The sequence below is a fragment of the Aythya marila genome, assembly GCF_965140915.1.
Source record: "Aythya marila genome assembly, chromosome: 10".
Lineage (NCBI taxonomy): Eukaryota > Metazoa > Chordata > Aves > Anseriformes > Anatidae > Aythya > Aythya marila.
Genome location: NC_139051.1, coordinates 11,926,894 through 11,943,949, shown reverse-complemented (window position 1 = coordinate 11,943,949; position 17,056 = coordinate 11,926,894). Strand labels below are relative to the sequence as shown.

Genomic DNA, 17,056 nt, shown 5'->3' with positions numbered 1-17,056 from the left:
AACTGGCATCGGTGACCGATTTATTTGCACCAAAGACAAAGATATGGGTTGTCAGAAGCCAAGCAGGACCCTCATCTAGGGCACTCTCTGGAGCTATTTAATAAAGTTTAGAGAAGCATCCAGGCTTTTCCACCATAGTAGGAGAAGATGAAATTCTTTAATTGTTTGTGTTTGAGTGAAACTCATATAAAAAGAGGATTTGGGATTCTGGGGAAGCTTTAGAGCTGAGTCTGACCTTAAGCTGTGTTTCTGCACGGCATCGCACGCTCTCACACTGTGCTCCCAGCACCCACCCCAGGAACAGTCCTCACATCCCCTAAGACATCACGTCTTAGGCACATGGTAATCCCATAGGAAGAACAAGATCTCTTGGGGCCTGTTCTCCAGCTTTACACAAGTCACAGAATTTGAATCCCTGACACTTCTGCTCTTGTGTTCTCCCCCAGCCGTGATTTGAGCAGACATGCAACATTTAACCTGTTGTTTTCTCACTGTACTCCACACACTCTTTATCAGAGTACTCAGACTTTTCCAACGAGCAGTGAAAGGAATAGACAAATCAGGTTTAGCATGTGGATTTGGCTTTGAATGACAGAAACCTCACAGGACAAGCAATTCTCATCATTTGGTCCTCATTCCGGGTTGAAGTTCTGTCAGCCTGGCTCCTCTCTGATAAGTTGGCTGGTATTTGGACCTGAACAATGTCCAACCTGTGTGAGATTCAACCTGAATTCAGAGCTAATAGTGACAACAAGAGATCAAGGAATACAAGCAGAGCAGCCAACAGCCCAGACGCATACTGAAGATGACAGGTAAAGCATCTAAATCTGGATTCCCTAAACCACAGATAACCTCACGAATACTGCAGTCAGTCAGCGTGGCATCTCTCCATCTCCATAAAAAGAACCCGATTTTATTTTAGTTGATAGATAAGGGGAGCACTGGAGGCTGTTTTGATTTTTTTTAGATCTTGAAAACTCTTCCTGGGTAGGAACTCTGCCTTCCACCCTTCTTCACCTCACATTCCCAAGTCGCTCACACAGATGATGAGGCACATTTCCCTTTCGGCCTCCCTGAGTCTTACTGCCATTCTAGATAACAAAAACTTTGAGCAGAAAACCTTGTCAAAGCTGTGGCACGCGCACAGGCTTGAAGGTGAAACACAGAACAATTTCTTTGGCTCAGAAGATGCCAAGATGCATGGCCACAAACACCATCTGGCACAGAGGAACTCTTACTGACAAGGAGACCGTGCAACCAAACTGACAGCAGAGAAAGAAAAAAGCACGACATGACTGATCTTTTCCCGACATGATCCTATTTCTAACTACTATATCTCTATGAGGAACATGGTTAGAGACTGTGACACTTCAGGACGGGAAGAAAACAACTGAGAGAATATAACAGAGATCTATAAATGCTGAGTGACGCTGCAAAGGTGAACCAGGAGCAACCATTTACTGCCTTTTCCAGCAGAGACAGGGAGTGGCTGGGGAAACAAGGAGGAGGAAGCGCTGGAGCAAACAGAAGACAGAAGCTGGGCAGCATATACCGCAGCCTGGCCCCGCTGAGTCTCTGTTTTGAAAAATAATCCTAACAAGGGCTACCAGCCCTGATGAGGCCCGCTTGAACAAGCACCAAATCTCTGCACGCTTGTCTGAAGTGCAGGTCTGGTCGGTGACAGGGCACCTTTGTGAGAGGTTCCCTCGGCTGTAAGAAAGATGGATGCTTTCAATCAACACTAAAAAAATATTTTTAGCCTTTTTGTTTCCTAGACATGATATAAAAGTGGGTTATGAGACTTTCACCTTCTTGCAATCCTGGATGGCTGCAGTAAGCATGGCATAGGCTGGTTCAAGTTCTCATGCCACAATCCTGATTTTACAGCTAGTCATCATATGGCTTTACAAAGACCTTCTAAGGGCTTGGCACATGGAGGGCTTCAAACCAGCAACATCTAGGGGTCAGTGGTCTAAATTTGGCACAATCTATCAATCTCTAGATGAGAAGAACTGCCTTGGCCTTCTAGTGTCTCAGTAGGGTGGGATCAGACCTAATACCACAGAAGTTTCGTGGTGCCCAGGTATTGATTGTGCATATTTGAGTCAGGCTGAGCTGATTAACCCTCAGCTTTTCTGGGCAAGTTGGCAGAAGGCAGAACTATCTGCAAACTGAGAAATGCAAACAAGGAGGAATAAAGTTCAATTTTGCATTATGAAAGAAAATGCAAATATATATATATATATTTTTTTTTAAACTTCAGTGCCAGTCTTCTCTCTCTGATTTCTACACCTTCTGGCACAGGAATTAAACCAGTCTAATCTCAGTAACTGGCTAAGGAATGCTTAGGCTTTCTGAAGTCCCAGCCCACTTGGTTAGCTGTGTTTCTGAGACAGAGAAACAGCAATCTTTCTACTTGTAACATCAATAACACCAGTTATTCTCCCAAAGAATTATTATCAACAATTCCTTTGCTATATTTACAAAGAAGCAGGGCTATTCTTAGAGAAAACACTAAAAAAGCCATTTTATTTAGCTTTCTTGGCAGTTATACAAAAATGTAAGGAATGTAGTCAGTTAAAAACATCAAATCCCCAGCACGAGCCTATAAGAGCTTCCCTAATGCATATTTACAGTATAGAAAGCAAGCACTTTCCTGTTTTGTAGAACAAACAGGGAACCTTCTCTTTACCTCATAGCTGTTCCTGAAGACCAAACATTGAAGTTTGACACAGAATGCTGCTTTTAATGGTGCAGACTGTAAACTTTTAATGCCTAGAAAATGGGACTTTATACTACAGCCTTCTTTTCCTAAAAAGGAATCGGAGGCGAATTTTACTGCTGGTTTTAGGAAAGTTCTGAATTGGCAGCCCAGGGTATCCGAATACTCCTTCAGCCACAGCTTGGTGTGCCATGGCAGCGTTCACTTCTTCTGTGCTGCTCCTAGCCCCGAAAAGGACGTGCAGCCCTGGGAGGGGGAGCTGCTTGGGTCCCACTGTGCTGCTGGTGGGACTAGGAAAAACACTGTGTTCCCATAGGGACCCGCTCAGTGTGGGGACACTGGGGTTTGGGAGCACACGCAGGGGCCTCACTGCTGTTCCCATACATGCGGCAGCAGCTCAGGACTTTGCTCCAGCCTCTGAGGACCCTCGGAAAACTTCTCTTTCTTAGGGGCATTACTTACTGCACAGGAAGGAGCCTGTGTGGCTTCTTGAGGTCACGGCTTTCCTGGTGACACTGAAAACAAACAAAAAAGACATGGGTTATTGCTCCAGGTTTTGAGGGGTGGTTAATGGGTTTGGCTCTTAGCAAAAATGGACGAGTGCTTCCAGCGTTACTTATTCTGTACAAAACCCCCAGTGGTTTCCAAATGGACATGACAATAGCTCCTTTAAAGTATAGTCTATTCCACTGGGAAATGAGGAAGCTCAGTCCTTTGGGATTTCATAAATCAACTGCTATAGTCTACATAGTGTGATAAACAATCCTTCATCAACAGGGACACAGGTGTGCAGCTTCTTCCAATTCTTCAGCTATAAGCCATAAAACTATTTTTGGCTTCTCTATGTCTGCCTGTGTTGGAGATTTCCAGAGCCAGCTTGAAATTAAAGGTCTGGAAAGGCCCTAGATCCCATTCCCAACACTTCAAATGCTCTCATGTGTCCGAGACCAGAGGGAGATTGAAATCCTCCTAAGTACCCTGCAGGGGAAGGGTCTGGGGAGCAGTCGCTCCTTGGGGCAGGCAGTGCAACCCCAAGCAGGATTTCTATGGGTTGTTGGGATTTGTGCCACAACTGTAGGTTTTCCTTTCTGTTTCAGAGCCATCAGAAACGAACAAGGCTTCATCCAGAGAAAACCAGGCAAGGAAACGACCACACTTGAAGAGAGAGAGAGGAGACGAGAGCCTGGGCCCAGCCTCTGGCTCCCATCCCCTGTCATGTAACAGTTTCATCATTGTGCAAAGTGTCAATAAGATACCAACAGGGTAAACAATTGTCAGACAGATTTTCACAGAGCCAGTTGACTGGACCATGGCTGCTTTGTACACAATGCCAATGCAGTGTCGTTTCTAATGGGGGAATTTATACAGTGTAATTATGTCAGAATTTGCTCCAGGCTACACACTGTTGCATTATAAACCTGGCCATTGCCGTGCGATTAGTCAGAGCCTTAAATAACACCGAAAGTAATTATATCAAGCAAGTAGTTGTCAAAAGCTGACGAAGAAAAGTGGCGAATTCCAGCGCTTGCCACATACGGCCCCTGAAGGAGGTTAGCTAATGATGATGGCCTGCGTTGCTGGGGGGTTTGGTACCCGAGGCCACGTCCCCATCAGCTGACTCACAAAGCGTTTAAGGACCCGCTCCGTTTGGCCCCTGTAATTACGGGGCAGAGAGGGCTTCTTTACGATAAGTCACGATAAGATTCCCCCTGACGATTGGATTTAGATGCAGGCGATTGAAATGCAAAGAGCAGGGAGGCTGCCTCCCCCCAGCAGCACAGGGCCAAAGGGGCTTTGCATCAAAGAGACGTCGCTGGTGCCTGTGGGCCTAGGTGGGCCACGGGCAGCCCCTCAATAGTGGCCTGGGGGCTACAGGCTCCTCTGGGGCTGCTCTGGCAGCAGTGAGAGCCCCTTCTGCTGCTCCAGCCCTGCATGAACATGCTGCCACATCACCAGTGCCCTGTAAAAGTGAGAGCTCTGTCCAGGAGGGGCAGAAGAAGGAGCAGAAGCTATCACTGGATTAAGGGCAAGCAGATAGCGGGGTTATGCGATCCTTTCATTTTGCACTTCCCATCAGAGGAGCCCTAATCAGCTGGCGTCCTTACATCCCCATTTCCCAGAGAGAAAATATAAATCCTCTGCTTTCCAAGTCATGCTGAGCTTCAGCCCTGTGAGGGGGACAAAGCTGGCTGATATCTCCCTCGCTCTGGCCCTCATCCCTTAGGGCTGTTACAAACTATTGGAGTTTGTAGCAGCTCTCCTGAGGGCTGCTACAATGGCTGGGAATTGCTGTCCTGCAGCATCATTTGGCCTCATTCCGTCCTGCCTTGCTCTCAGTTACACAGGGTGTTTCCCCTTTGCTTTACCTTCTCTTTCCAGTAAGTACTGTCAGACCCGGAGCAATGCACAGAGGCTCTGTCCCTCAAGAGCTCGTGGCATCCGAGGCATCTGAGATGTTGCAGCCAAATCACAGCCTGAAACACTGCTATTGCTCATGCCTTACAGCATCCGAGGCTGAGACGCTCAACTGTACAGATACACTTTTAGAAATGGAGTGGAAAATTCTTGAGAAATCCCCTCTACTTCTGCTTCTACCTGGCCTGAAAAGCTACGCAGACCAGCAGCTACTTGTGGTATCCTGGTATTTCTGCTTTTGTCTGGGATGGGAATTAAACCAGGCACTAGATTGACAATAGAAATAACAGAATGGTGGAAGATTAGCCAAATCTTTTCAAATCTCAGAAAAAAAAAAAAAAATCTCCCATTGGTTTTATGAGCAGACATTGAGAATAGTTTTAATTTGCTCGTGACTGATTCCCTGTGCCCCTTCCTTCAACCTAGTGAGATGGCGACTGAAGCCCTAGGCTGTGCCTCCTGTTTTGGCTGTAGCCAAGCTCCGTGAAGAGGTGCAAGGGGCTTGTCCACATCTGTTGATCATGGCTCTCATCCAGAGGTTGCCACCTCTACTCATCTGCCAGCGTAACTATTTGTGTCATCGCTTCCCCAGCTCCATCAAAGTAGTCCTGCTTAGAGAAGACCTGAATTAAATGGGCTTTAAAATACAGAACCCCATGGGTCTTTGCTGGGATAGGACTAAGTGGAGAACTGTTGTTAAACAGCATGTTCAGGTCAACACCTTGAGCAAGAACCAGGACAAATATATAAATTATATATAATGTATATATATATACCGACATTAACAAACTTTCCTCCAAGGTCCCTATTTCCACTCCATTTCTCACCTGACTGTGCAAAGAACTGCCTCAATGAGTGGAGCTGGCATAAAGCTAACCCAACCAGAAATACCTTTTTAAATTTTATTTCTTTTTGCTGCTGAGCATCCTGAGCAGGCTCTGAGCAGGGTCCAGTTAGCCACAGCCCGATTACATTATTATAACAAGGTGTGTCTTTCTAGGTCTTAGTCTCAAAATCTGCATTGCCGAGCTGCTCTGAAAATAAAAGATGCTGTGGGCAACAGAGCAGGAATTGAACAGAGGTAAATTTGAGTTTCAAATGAGAGAGAGAAGGGGGTGGGGTGAAGAATGAAGGGTGGTGAGAAGAGAGATGCCTTTTTTGAACAATGCACCAGTGTTTTATAGGACAGGATTTCTCCGGAGTTTCTTGAAGTCTGGTAATTTTACATCCACTTCTGGATGTTAATTCCTGGTCATTTTAGCTCATGTCATCAACTGTTCTAATGGAGCCAACCCTGTAAAACTGCTCCTGTATTTATCAAATGTGCACTCACATACGTGCATACATTGCTTATATCGACTGTGAAAAAGGAAGTCCAAACCAATACCCTGATAAAATTTTTCATCTGAGGTGCTTTGCCTCACTAAGCAGTATAAAAGAAGCAAATCTTAAGTGAAAAGTAAACCGATATGTGGCTGGCTGGCTTTGCTGTGATTTTCCTTCCGTGCCTCCATGGGCTGAAGCACCAGGACATTGACCTTGATTTTTTCACCTAGCAAAACGGGTAAACCTGAGCCGAGCAAGGCTTTCCACTGAGCTGCTTACCTGGATCTACCCCCCAGCACTGCTGGATGCTGGGTGTGGGATGTCTATGTCCCAAACAGTGCTGCTGGGCTGTGGCTTTGGTGGCCTTCAGGCTAGTCCAGTCCTTCTGAGACAGCTCAGGCAGGATTTCTGGGCTCTCCCCACTTCTTCCAGCTCCCCTGCTTGAAGGAGAAAGAGAAGTAACTTTTCTTATGTCTCCAAGCTTCTAATAATAGTTGCAGAAGTCGCTGTGCTACAACAGTCCAAGGCAAGGCAAAACCTTGCTGCACAGGTCCTTGTGCTGGCAGGAGCAAGCAGAACAAAAGATAAGCCATAAACGTGCATGTATGTAGGTGACCCACATCGCCCGGTGTGCCTCTTCCAAACAAGCCAGGTGGTGGTAACCACAGCTCCCAGATGCGAGAAGGAGGCTGGTGTGGTCAGGATCTCTGGACCTAATGCTTTTGGTCCAGCGATTGACCCAAAGACTTGACCCACAGACTGTACCCAACCCTGTAGGGCTCTCTTCTCTGAACCAAGTCCCTCTGGTTCCTCCAGCGGCGTATGGCCCTGCTGTCACAGCTCTGCAGGGCAGCAAGCAAGGCCAACCAGACTCTGGCTCCAGGAGGTGCCAAATTATTTTGGCCCCTTTGCTATGGAGTTGGAGAGAAGAGTTCCCAGCAAAGCAAAGGAAGCATCAATTGATGCCAGGTTGGGACTTTGGGACCTTAATCCTCAGAGAGCCCATCATGGAGCTGTGAAGCCACGGAGATTCAGATAAATACAGAAAGAAGGACACAGCTTCCCTTTTACTTGCCCTTCTTCAGCCATCTCTCACCTCTGCAACACTAAATCTCTTGTATTACAGAGATGCCCATGATTTTGGGGAGGAAAACTTGTTAGCCCAGCAAAACCAGGACTGGCAAATTAGGTGGAATAGGTTTTTAACTGGAAAACCGAGGGGCGAAAGGCCAGGTCTGCAGGTACAGGTGCATTCCTGCTCCCTCCTGAGCCTAGCAGCAATGCTCCAGGGGGGATCCCACACGTGCCCAGCTCCAGTCCTGCAGCACAACCTGAGTCAACTGCTGGGCTTGGAAGGATGCAGGGACCTGGGAGGTGGCAGCAAGCATCCTCGTGGGGACAGTGTGCCAGTGAGGGGACAGAGCTGGCCTGCAGTACAAGAAAAAATAATTGTAGAAAAATAATTACTTTCTCCCCTACTCAGATGGCCTAACAAGTCCATTGACGTGCCTTTGCCCTCTCTCTTGAGATATTCCAAAATCCCATTTGTGTTGTTGAGTGTTAAAAAAAAGAAAAGCAAATTGTCATCTGCAAAGAACAAGACATGAAGCTGAAACTGGGGCGGCTGGGCAGGATGAGCAGAAGAGATGCACCAAAAGGAGGAGGAGGAGAGCAAGGAAAAGGTGCACTGGAGGAAAAGAAGGAAAGATCAATGGATGGAGAAGGCTGTGGCATGGCATCGAAACCCTTGCAGCCACCACGTCCTGGGAACCGCAGCCAGCACGGCTTGCTGCCGGCCCCCAGCCTGGTCCAACTGCAACAACATCTGTTACACTTGAGCTCTGCTCGGTTAGTGGCATGTTTGTTTAATTGTGGGCCCGGTTTGTTATTTTGCTTCCCATTAGGAAGCTGAAGAAAGAGGGGGAGGGTGTTTTCATTCTGGGGAGCGTTTCGCCGGGACAATGAGGTTTTTTTCCATGGCCTGGGTAGTCAGAACTAGCTGTACTGCTCCTCCGACAGGGCAGACGCCTCCGAGGCCCATTGTTCAACCTGATGCATTAAGGGCTCACACTTGTAATTTTGGCGCTGATCCCCTTCTCCCATTGTGTGAGCAGAATGGGCTGAAAAAGGAGAGTCTGTCCTCTTTATCTGGCTGCAAGGAAAGGAGGCAGCAGCTCCCCTGCCCGCCAAGGCTCTGGCTCTGCTCTGGCAGCTGGGAGGGATGGGGGGATGGCTTTGAAAGCGTCCCTGGTCACTCCCGGGAATGTCACCCAACTTCCACTTTGCTGGAGCTCCTTGGCCTCTCACCAGCTTCCCCAAATTCATCACTGAGTATTCTGGAAACAATATGATTTATTTTTTTTTTTTTAATATAAAAAAGGGCATTGTTGAAAGAGTTTTTTAGACTGACAGTCTTGAGACTCAATGGCTTCTGCTCCTCCACACACAGCAGTCAGAGCATGGAGAAACAAAATCCCATGCTGCCGTGACCTACCAGTGAGGGTAACCCGGATCACACCAAGGCAGTGCTGTCAGAGGGCTTCCAAGGCACAGACATCCCCGTCCTAGAGACTACTAACCCAATATGATGGTTTGGTTCTGTCCAAGCCTCCAGGAAGGCTTTGGGACTTGGAGAAATTGCTGGAAGATGCAGGTGTGCCCTGTTGCACTTGCCCTGTTTGAAGGCAGGGCAGAGGCTCAGCTTGCAGAGTCAGCACCGAGCACAGACCTATAAAACGGTCTGGCACGGGGGATGCTGAGATAGAGGCAGCATGTCCCGGCAGCACTTGGGACAAAGGAGTGTCAGGAACATGGATGGGTTGATAAGTGTGTGTACAGCACAGTTCTCATTCTCCAACACTGCTCAAAACTGGAGACCCTAAGCCTGACCACTGAACTCACAAGGAACATTTCAGATATCTGCCTAAAAACAAAATGAAAAACATTTCCTTAAAACTATGGATGGATTAAAAGAAATGAACCATTAAAAAAAAAAAAAGAACCAAAAATCAGAAGCTTAAATATAAACTTAGATTAGTAAACAGGCAATACAAACAAAGCCCTGACTCTACAAACATTTACATATGCAAGAATCCTGGGCACTCAGAGCTGGAGGGGAAGGATCGTGTGTCTGAACACACTCACGGAGACCAGCATCTTTTCCTTGCTGGAGCTGCACACAGGCTGAGCTGGTACAAATCTCCCCTCTGCAGGGCAGAAACATAGCCTTAGCTTTTGCTAGCCCATGTTCACTCAATTTTCTGTACAATGCAAGATGTAATTTGCTAACCCAGTCCGTGGGTGCTGTCCGCATGGATGTTTTAAGCCACGGAAGGCAAACTTATTTGGGATCTGGTACTAAAAATGATTTCACACAGCAGCTCCTGGCTGCTTGGGCACCAGCTTCGATCTCAGCTGGTGACATGAGGACTGACGGCACAGCAGCCCGTGGTCAGAGGTTTGACAGCACTGCAACTTAACTCGATTTTAAGGTCTGCATGGAGCGAATATTAAAGTGAGGTCTCCGTGCTGCAGGGCTGGCGGAGCTGGGAGGCTCGGTTACAGAACAACTGTCCATTAGCGCAGGAGGCAGTGCAGATGCTATCTGGCTGCGGTATTATCCCTCGCTGTTATAACTTCACTTTGGACAGTTAAGATCTTGATGACATTATGAGCGGGGCTAGGGGCAAGCTGTGGCCACAGCCGGATTAATAGCGCGCAGGGCCTGAGTCGGGATGCGCTGGTTCGTTTGCTCGCCAGCAGAGCTGATTTTTTTTACAGCTTTTCTCCCAGACTTTCCCATTCCTCCCTAGATCTGCACCAGAGTGACATGTTTGCAAACCAACGCCCCGAAACGAGGTGGATTTAAGCAGAATGGCCAAAGCCAAAGCACCACCAAAGCCAAGGCACTGCCGAGCCACATCCCGGCCTGGTGGGATGGCAGCCGAGGGGCGGGCGGTGTTTGCTTAAGCTGGGGCTGGTCTCACGTTTTCACAGTGATATGATAATTGCGTTTAGATAGCCCTGTCTCTCTCTGCTGGGCTTTTCACAGGGCTCTCCTGGCCCCCAGCAGGGCTCATTTAAAAGCGGCCCCGCTCTCAATGACACGCCACAGTGTTTTCAAAAAGAAACAACCAGCAGCGGCTCTCTGGAAAAATAACAAAGGGACCCAATTACAAGCAAATGTGTTGAAGGGTCCCAGGGCCGTCTGTGGGCAAATTAGGGCCAATTAAAGGTCAAAATGATTTAAGGTATAAGGACAAGAGAGGGAAGAGAAACAATTGGTCAGATTCCTGCACAGAATAAGTGTCTGCTGCTGGGTTTGAATAGGTCTTAATGCCCAAACGATGGAGAAACTTCAGAGCTGGGACTGTGCGTGATGTTTAGAGCGGGCGGTTCATGCTTTCTGTTTCATTTGTGGCTGGGAAAGTGCTCAGGGTGCTCAGAGCCAGCAGCCTGCCCGTATTTACAGAGGGCACCTCGGAGGAGCCCTGGCACATGGCAGCCACACGGCCCCGTGGCAGCAGGGAGGGGACACGTTTTTGTGTCACCCACAAGCGGCCCTGTGGGACATTTTGGGGACACACGCTGCCGAGCCTTTACACACGCCTTGCTGCAAAGGTGGCTCGAAGCATGGGAACGGCCATAACCCTGAGGTTGGGAGGCGGAGGGGAAATGCTCGACCACATCTTTTTTTTTTTTTTTTTTGCACTGTTAGAAGACTCTTTGGGCTAATGGTTTGGAAAATGTTTAAAAAGTCACACTTGGTTGAGGTGCACAGCCCTGGTGGGTGAAAACACCTTTCCCCTGCTGCACAGGCAACCAGACATCCAGAGAGGCATCACTCTGCCTGGGGGGAGCTCAGTCCCCCACACCGAAACCTCAGCCCCCGTGCCCTCCTGGCCAAGACCACCTTCACCCACCTGTGGCAGCTGAAAGCTGGTCCAGAAATAGCCCAGCACGTGCGTCTGCAGAGCAGGCTGGGGATTTCACATGGAGTTTCCTTCCAAGATCAGTCCTTCCACCCGCAGCCAGCACAAACGCCCCAGCAATGCTGCAATGAAAACAGCATGATAAATACTTTCACCAGAGCTATTTAAAACCAGAGAACATGCTCGTCCTGCTGCTTTCTGTTGGATTTCAAATGAAGATTATGGAGGAGATGGCTTTCTCATTGTCATTTTTATCCAGAGACAAAGAAGCCTGGAGAAGGTCTGAACTTCTGACGGCTCCCCCCATCTCCCCCTGCTTCACCATGGGTGGTTTAACAGTCGGTGCTGGAGAGCCATGCTGATGCTCAGAGAGCAAAAAGGCAAAGCAAGGGGCTCAGTGCCTGGCGTGGAAGGGAAGCAGGACCATGGCACACTGGGGTGGGCACTGTGGGGTTTGGGTGAACAAACACATGCTGGTAGACCCAGGTCTTATGTCAGGATCATCCTCCCACCACTGTCACATTTTAGTAATGGGCATAAATTTAAAGAAACAAAGCACTTTTTTTTCCCCCCTTTTCACGCATAGAACAGAGGGGCCATTTGAAAAACAAAACAAAACAAAAACAAACAAAAACAAACAAAAACAAAACAAAAACAAACAAAACAAACAAAACAAACAAAAACAAACAAAACAAACAAAACAAACAAAAACAAACAAAAACAAAACAAAAAACAAAACAAAAAACAAAAAACAACAAACAAGTCACCTGGATTTTGATTTCATACATCCCTGGGTGAAGAAATGCTGAAATTTAGAAGGGAGGCTCTTGGCAAAAGAAGTCCTGATATAATGTACTGAGTAGCCCACGCTGCCTTTTTTTTTTTTTTCTTTTTCTTTTTAAAGAAGGCAGATAAAACCATCCAGGACAAAATGGCACCACCAATGCTTTTAGCCAGTTATTCATCATCCCGTGACATCTTCAGCACTGCCTACCTGAACTGTTTGGAGACAGCTGATTATTGGCGACACATTTCCTTGCAGACTCGCTTTAAAGAAGAAGAAGAAGAAAAAAAAAGGCAGTTTAAGCCCATCTTACAAATGGCATCCAGCCCTGTCCCATCTCATCCTGCCCCCTTCCTACCATCTCCAGCTGGAAAAAGAGACCATAAAGCAGTTTTGTGCAGTCACATGTAAATCCCCTGTCTCTGTTAAGGCGAGAGATTAGCCTGTTAACAAAGTTACCTTGTCACCTACCCTGCTTAATCCTTGCATTTCAAAGTGTAATTTTATTGAGCGCCTCGGAGCTGAAATCTGGTGTATGTTATTTATTTATTTATGCACTTTAATCGTTCCCTACTTTTTCCCCCCCTTCTTTCCTTAATTCACCTGGAGCTCAAAAGATTTTTTTTCCCCTAACCTTGTTGAAAGCAGTGGCTTTCGGAGAGGTGGCGCCTCTGCCGTTTTTATTAATTCTAACGTATTTATTTAACCCTTCGGGGGCTGAGGCAGTGCAAGGGCCCCATGCCCCCACCCTGTGCTTGGCCAAGACGACAGTCAGCCGGTCTCCGCCGAGTGCCGCGCGGCCGGGGTGCAGCGGGGTATCCCGGCCATAAATCTGTCAATACAAAGAGAACAGCACACACGCAAAAAATGCGGCTAAAACCAAGAAATGCAGCATAATTACAGGTTCATTACTGCAAACAAAAGCATCCCCCGAGCCCACCCCTTTGGCAGGGATGGGAGCAATTCCAAGAGGCTCATTATGTAGTTACCTGGGCAGGGTCAGAGCCTCCTGCATAGCGCCATGGCCCCGCTCCCTGCACAGCCCTGGGGATGCACCCACTGCAGCACCCCTCTTTCCACCTGGTGTCATTTTGGGCTCATTTTAAGCATATTCAGCCATGGTTGGGTTGACGGCCAAAGAGACTGAAGGCTTTGTGGTTATGCGCTGAGGGGGCACAGCACAGAATGGGGAGGTGGGGCACGGGCAGGGGTCTGCAGCCCCACTGCCATGCCCTGCTCTGTGCCACCTTCCCTCTCCAAAGTCTCCTGCAAGGCTGGATGTCAGCTGCCCAAGGCCTGCGGCCCCTGCAGCACATCCAGGAAATCCCTCTCTGCTTGCAAACAGCTTGCACCCTACACGGTGCAGAAAAAAAAAAAAAAAATCACAACTTCCCAACTCATCTTGAATTTTTCAGAAATTGAGGGAGCTCAGAAACACACCAAACCTTGGGCCAGCAGCTGAGACTTTTGCCCAGGATATCTCCAGCTCTGTGTGAGCCCTGTACCCAGCGGATGCACGGGCAGCCGAGGGATGCAGCCGGTGCTTTTTGGCTGTTTCCAGCCCAAGGCTCCCTTTCTTGCTGGGCTGGGAAGCAGTGTGAAGTCCCCTTCGACACCACATGCCCCTTCCAGAGCCACAGCTTCCCTCTCTGGCAGCCGAAGAATTGAGGAACTCCAACCGGCACCGCCGAATATTCAGGGAACCTGACAGCCTCCTTCCCCTCAGCCTGCAGCGGCGGTGAGCGCCGCCAGCGCGCCCACACCAAGCCTGCCTCCATCTATAACCCAAACGTCAAAACATTTCCTCTTACAGCCCCATTCGGCTCATGGTAGCCCCTATCCCAGGTCCGAGCCGCGCTGCTTTTGGGGTCTGCCTCGCCGAGCCATTACTGTCACCGCCCCACTGTGCACAGATAAGAATAGGCTGCTTCTTCTGACTCATTTAGCTAAAACAATGGAGCCACCAGAGGCCAAATTAATCCCTGGTGACTTCAGCAGAGTTGCACCAGGCTAAATTTGGTCCCAAGCGTACAATTAGCACGGAGGAGAGCTCAGTGTCATGACAGTCTCTTGGCTCTTCCTGCGGGCTCCCTTAGCCAGGCTCGCCCTCTGTGCCAGGCAGCTGGGTGCTCCCTCTCGGCCGCCCTGCGCTCACGCCTTGCCATTTCTGGGCACTGGGAAGGGCACCCTGCGAGGGGGAAGGCAGCCCATCACCAGCAGCTTTCGCCTAGGGAAGGGCAGAGCCCCCTTCCTGTGGAGCTGGTCCTCCCCGCTCTGGATTTTGCAAGGAAATGAGCCTCATCCCCTGCTGTCCACAGGCATCCCTGCGATGCTGTCATAAATTTGGGCATCCTCCCCAGCTCCTGCCTTCAGCTGGCTTGAGGCTGGTCCTGGTCTCCTGGCTGGTCCCCTTGAGAGCCACACAACGTGCCTCTGAGCTCAGCCCTCATCAGCCTCTCTTTGGTAGTTTTGTGGCAACGTGATTCCCTCCAGTTATACAGCTAAACCACTGAACCATGCTTTTTTGGCATGTTTGTATTTTAAATGCTGAGAAAATGGGTCAGAAATCATATGGGGATTGCCTTTGGTGACTCCCAGCTGACCGAGGACCAGGAGGCATCACCCAGCTGCTCCTGCAGCCACTCAGCAGTGCCATGCACAAAAAATAGAAGGGGCAGAAATAAATTAAAAAAAAAAAAAAAAAGTCTTAAAAAAAAAAACAAAAAAAAAACAAAAAAAAAACTAACCAGACCTTTTCAAAACTCCAGAAACACTTCCTCAAACACGTGGTTTTGCATCAGGCGCGAGCAGAGCCTGGATGGCAGGGCTGCTCCTGCCGCCGCTCCGCAGGCGGGTCCTGCCGACAAGGACTGGGGCTTGTGTTGAGAAAACTCCTGCTAACCTCAGAGAGCGTGTGTGTGTGTGTCCAAAGAAGAAGAAGAAAAAAAAAGGCAACGAAAAAGCCTCAAATAATTAAAAAAAAGGGGAACAAAGATCAGAGTGTGGGACTTGGGAAGGTCTGGGCTCACTGCCTCTCTCCCGTGTCCCCCTGCCCCCTCCAGCCCCACAACCCGGAGCCATTTCAAACATCCAGCCTTCTCATTCCTTTGACAATTCTTCAAAGGCTCCAGGACTCAAGGAAGCTTCCTGTTTCATCACAAAACCTCGCTTTCTTTTCCTCTGCCAAGCTATTAAAACTGCGCTGATGAAGCAGCGTTTGCTGCGTGGCCGACGACCCTGCCTCGTGCGTGACACCAAAGTTACGTTGCTCAAGGTGTTTTAGTTCCTACAGCCGCCTCCTGACCCCCAAATTTACTGCACAACAACGCCTTGTTCTGTTAAGCCTGACAATGTCTTGTTAAGCTCGGCACTAGAAAAATATATTTCCTCTCTCCCAAGCACACGGTGGTTGCCTTACCGTTGCGTGGGGCTGCGTGTGTTATTTTGTTATTGCACGGTTGCTGGTGACAACTGATCTGCACGCCCCGCTTTGTTATTGTAGGGTTGCTTTAAAATCCTAGGCTCCTGGTATTAGTTCCATTTATTTATTTTAGGAAAAGGTAGTTTTAAGGCTTGAAAAATAAATAAATTCAAAGACATACCAAGACACAGTGAGGAGACAGCACGGAGAGGAAATCCTGCCGAGCGCGAGCCTTGCCCGTGATCTGCCCATGGCGTGGTCACGTCCGTGTGCGGCTGGCTCTGGGTGCTCAGCATTTTGGCAGTGCCCGTCTGTGTCTCTGTGAAAACGGCACAGCATTAAGAGTTTTCAAAGGCTTAAGTTACTGTAAAAATCTTCACCAGGCACAGGGTTGAAAAGTTCAGATGAAGGAAGAGGTGGAAGGAAGAGAAGGGGGGAAAGGGGAGAAGTGCTGGCAAGGCTGGTGAGGGCTTTCAGCATCATCCCAAGCCAGGCTGCTGGTGGATGACCAGGTGGAGAAAAAGACCATATGCCACAAATGCCCACCCCAGCTCACTACAATACATCCCCCAAAGCTCCCCAGGTTCACGCAATGCCAGGCCAGAAGTAGAGTGCAGTGCCCAGCACAACCGAGGGCAGAACATGGCGGCAGGCACACAGCCCCCATCCTCACCAGGCCCCAGCATCACATCTGGGGCTTGTTTTCCTCATTCATCAAGGAAAAGGGGAAAAAGCTGAGCTTGAGTGATACTGGGAAGGAGTAGAAACACATGATGATGCACCATGCCTAGCAGATCATCCCCAGCTCTGTTGTGAAAGGGGAGACTGAAAAGACAATGAAATTAAGGCGAGAGACTCCTGTCAAGCTAAATAATTAGGTCTCAGGGTACATAATTGATGTGCTCTTGATGCGGACTCCGAATCATTTACAAGGAGGTGCCTCACCTGGCAAGGCTCTGGTGTTGTGACAGCAGGGGACGAGCATCTTCAGTGGCCGGGCAAAGTGAGCAGCATGCAGGGGCACAAGCTTCCCACCATCATCTCTAACACATCACTGTTTTTTTTTTTTTTCCTCCTTGGCATCAGAAGTCCCTGGCCAGCATCACTTGGGAACAGCTCTCCCCACAGCTACTGTGATCCATGCCCCTAATCCAAGGAGATGGAGCAATCAATACCCAAACGAACTGCTGGACAAAACAAGGCCACAGGGACTGAGCTGAGCCATGCAGATGCTCTCCGGGGCTTCGCTGCCTGGGCTGAGGCAGACGAAGCCAACCCTGCAGCTGACTGCACCATCCCATAAGAAAGACATCAATCTCGAGGGCTTTTTCCTCTGTCAGTCATTCGCAATGCTCTTTCCTGCCCCATCAGTTGCAGAGCACCAACATCCCTATTTTGCTTTTTGTTCTTTTCTTTACGTTTTTTTTTTTTTTCCTCTTTCCTTGCTCTTTTCATGC

At 48.7% G+C, this 17,056-nt stretch overlaps 1 protein-coding gene across 18 annotated transcripts in view; it reads right to left on the bottom strand.

Moving 5' to 3' along the window:
- Positions 1 to 2,872: 2,872 nt before the first annotated feature.
- LOC309881842 (uncharacterized protein) overlaps positions 2,873 to 17,056 on the bottom strand; it is a 97,084-nt gene continuing 82,900 nt past the window's right edge. For 15 of the 18 annotated variants that reach the window (XM_082768294.1, XM_082768284.1, XM_082768293.1 and 12 more), the window contains 5 exons: positions 15,781 to 15,918; positions 12,389 to 12,441; positions 11,386 to 11,516; positions 6,743 to 6,900; positions 2,873 to 3,237 (listed from right to left, as the gene is read on the bottom strand). In XM_082768294.1, coding sequence (XP_082624420.1) covers positions 11,475 to 11,516; positions 12,389 to 12,441; positions 15,781 to 15,918 — 233 coding nt within the window. In that variant the 3' untranslated portion in view covers positions 2,873 to 3,237; positions 6,743 to 6,900; positions 11,386 to 11,474. Of the gene's footprint in view, positions 3,238 to 6,742; positions 6,904 to 11,385; positions 11,517 to 12,388; positions 12,442 to 15,780; positions 15,919 to 17,056 lie in introns of all 18 variants that reach the window. The other 3 variants (XM_082768290.1, XM_082768286.1, XM_082768285.1) reach the window with 3 other exon arrangements.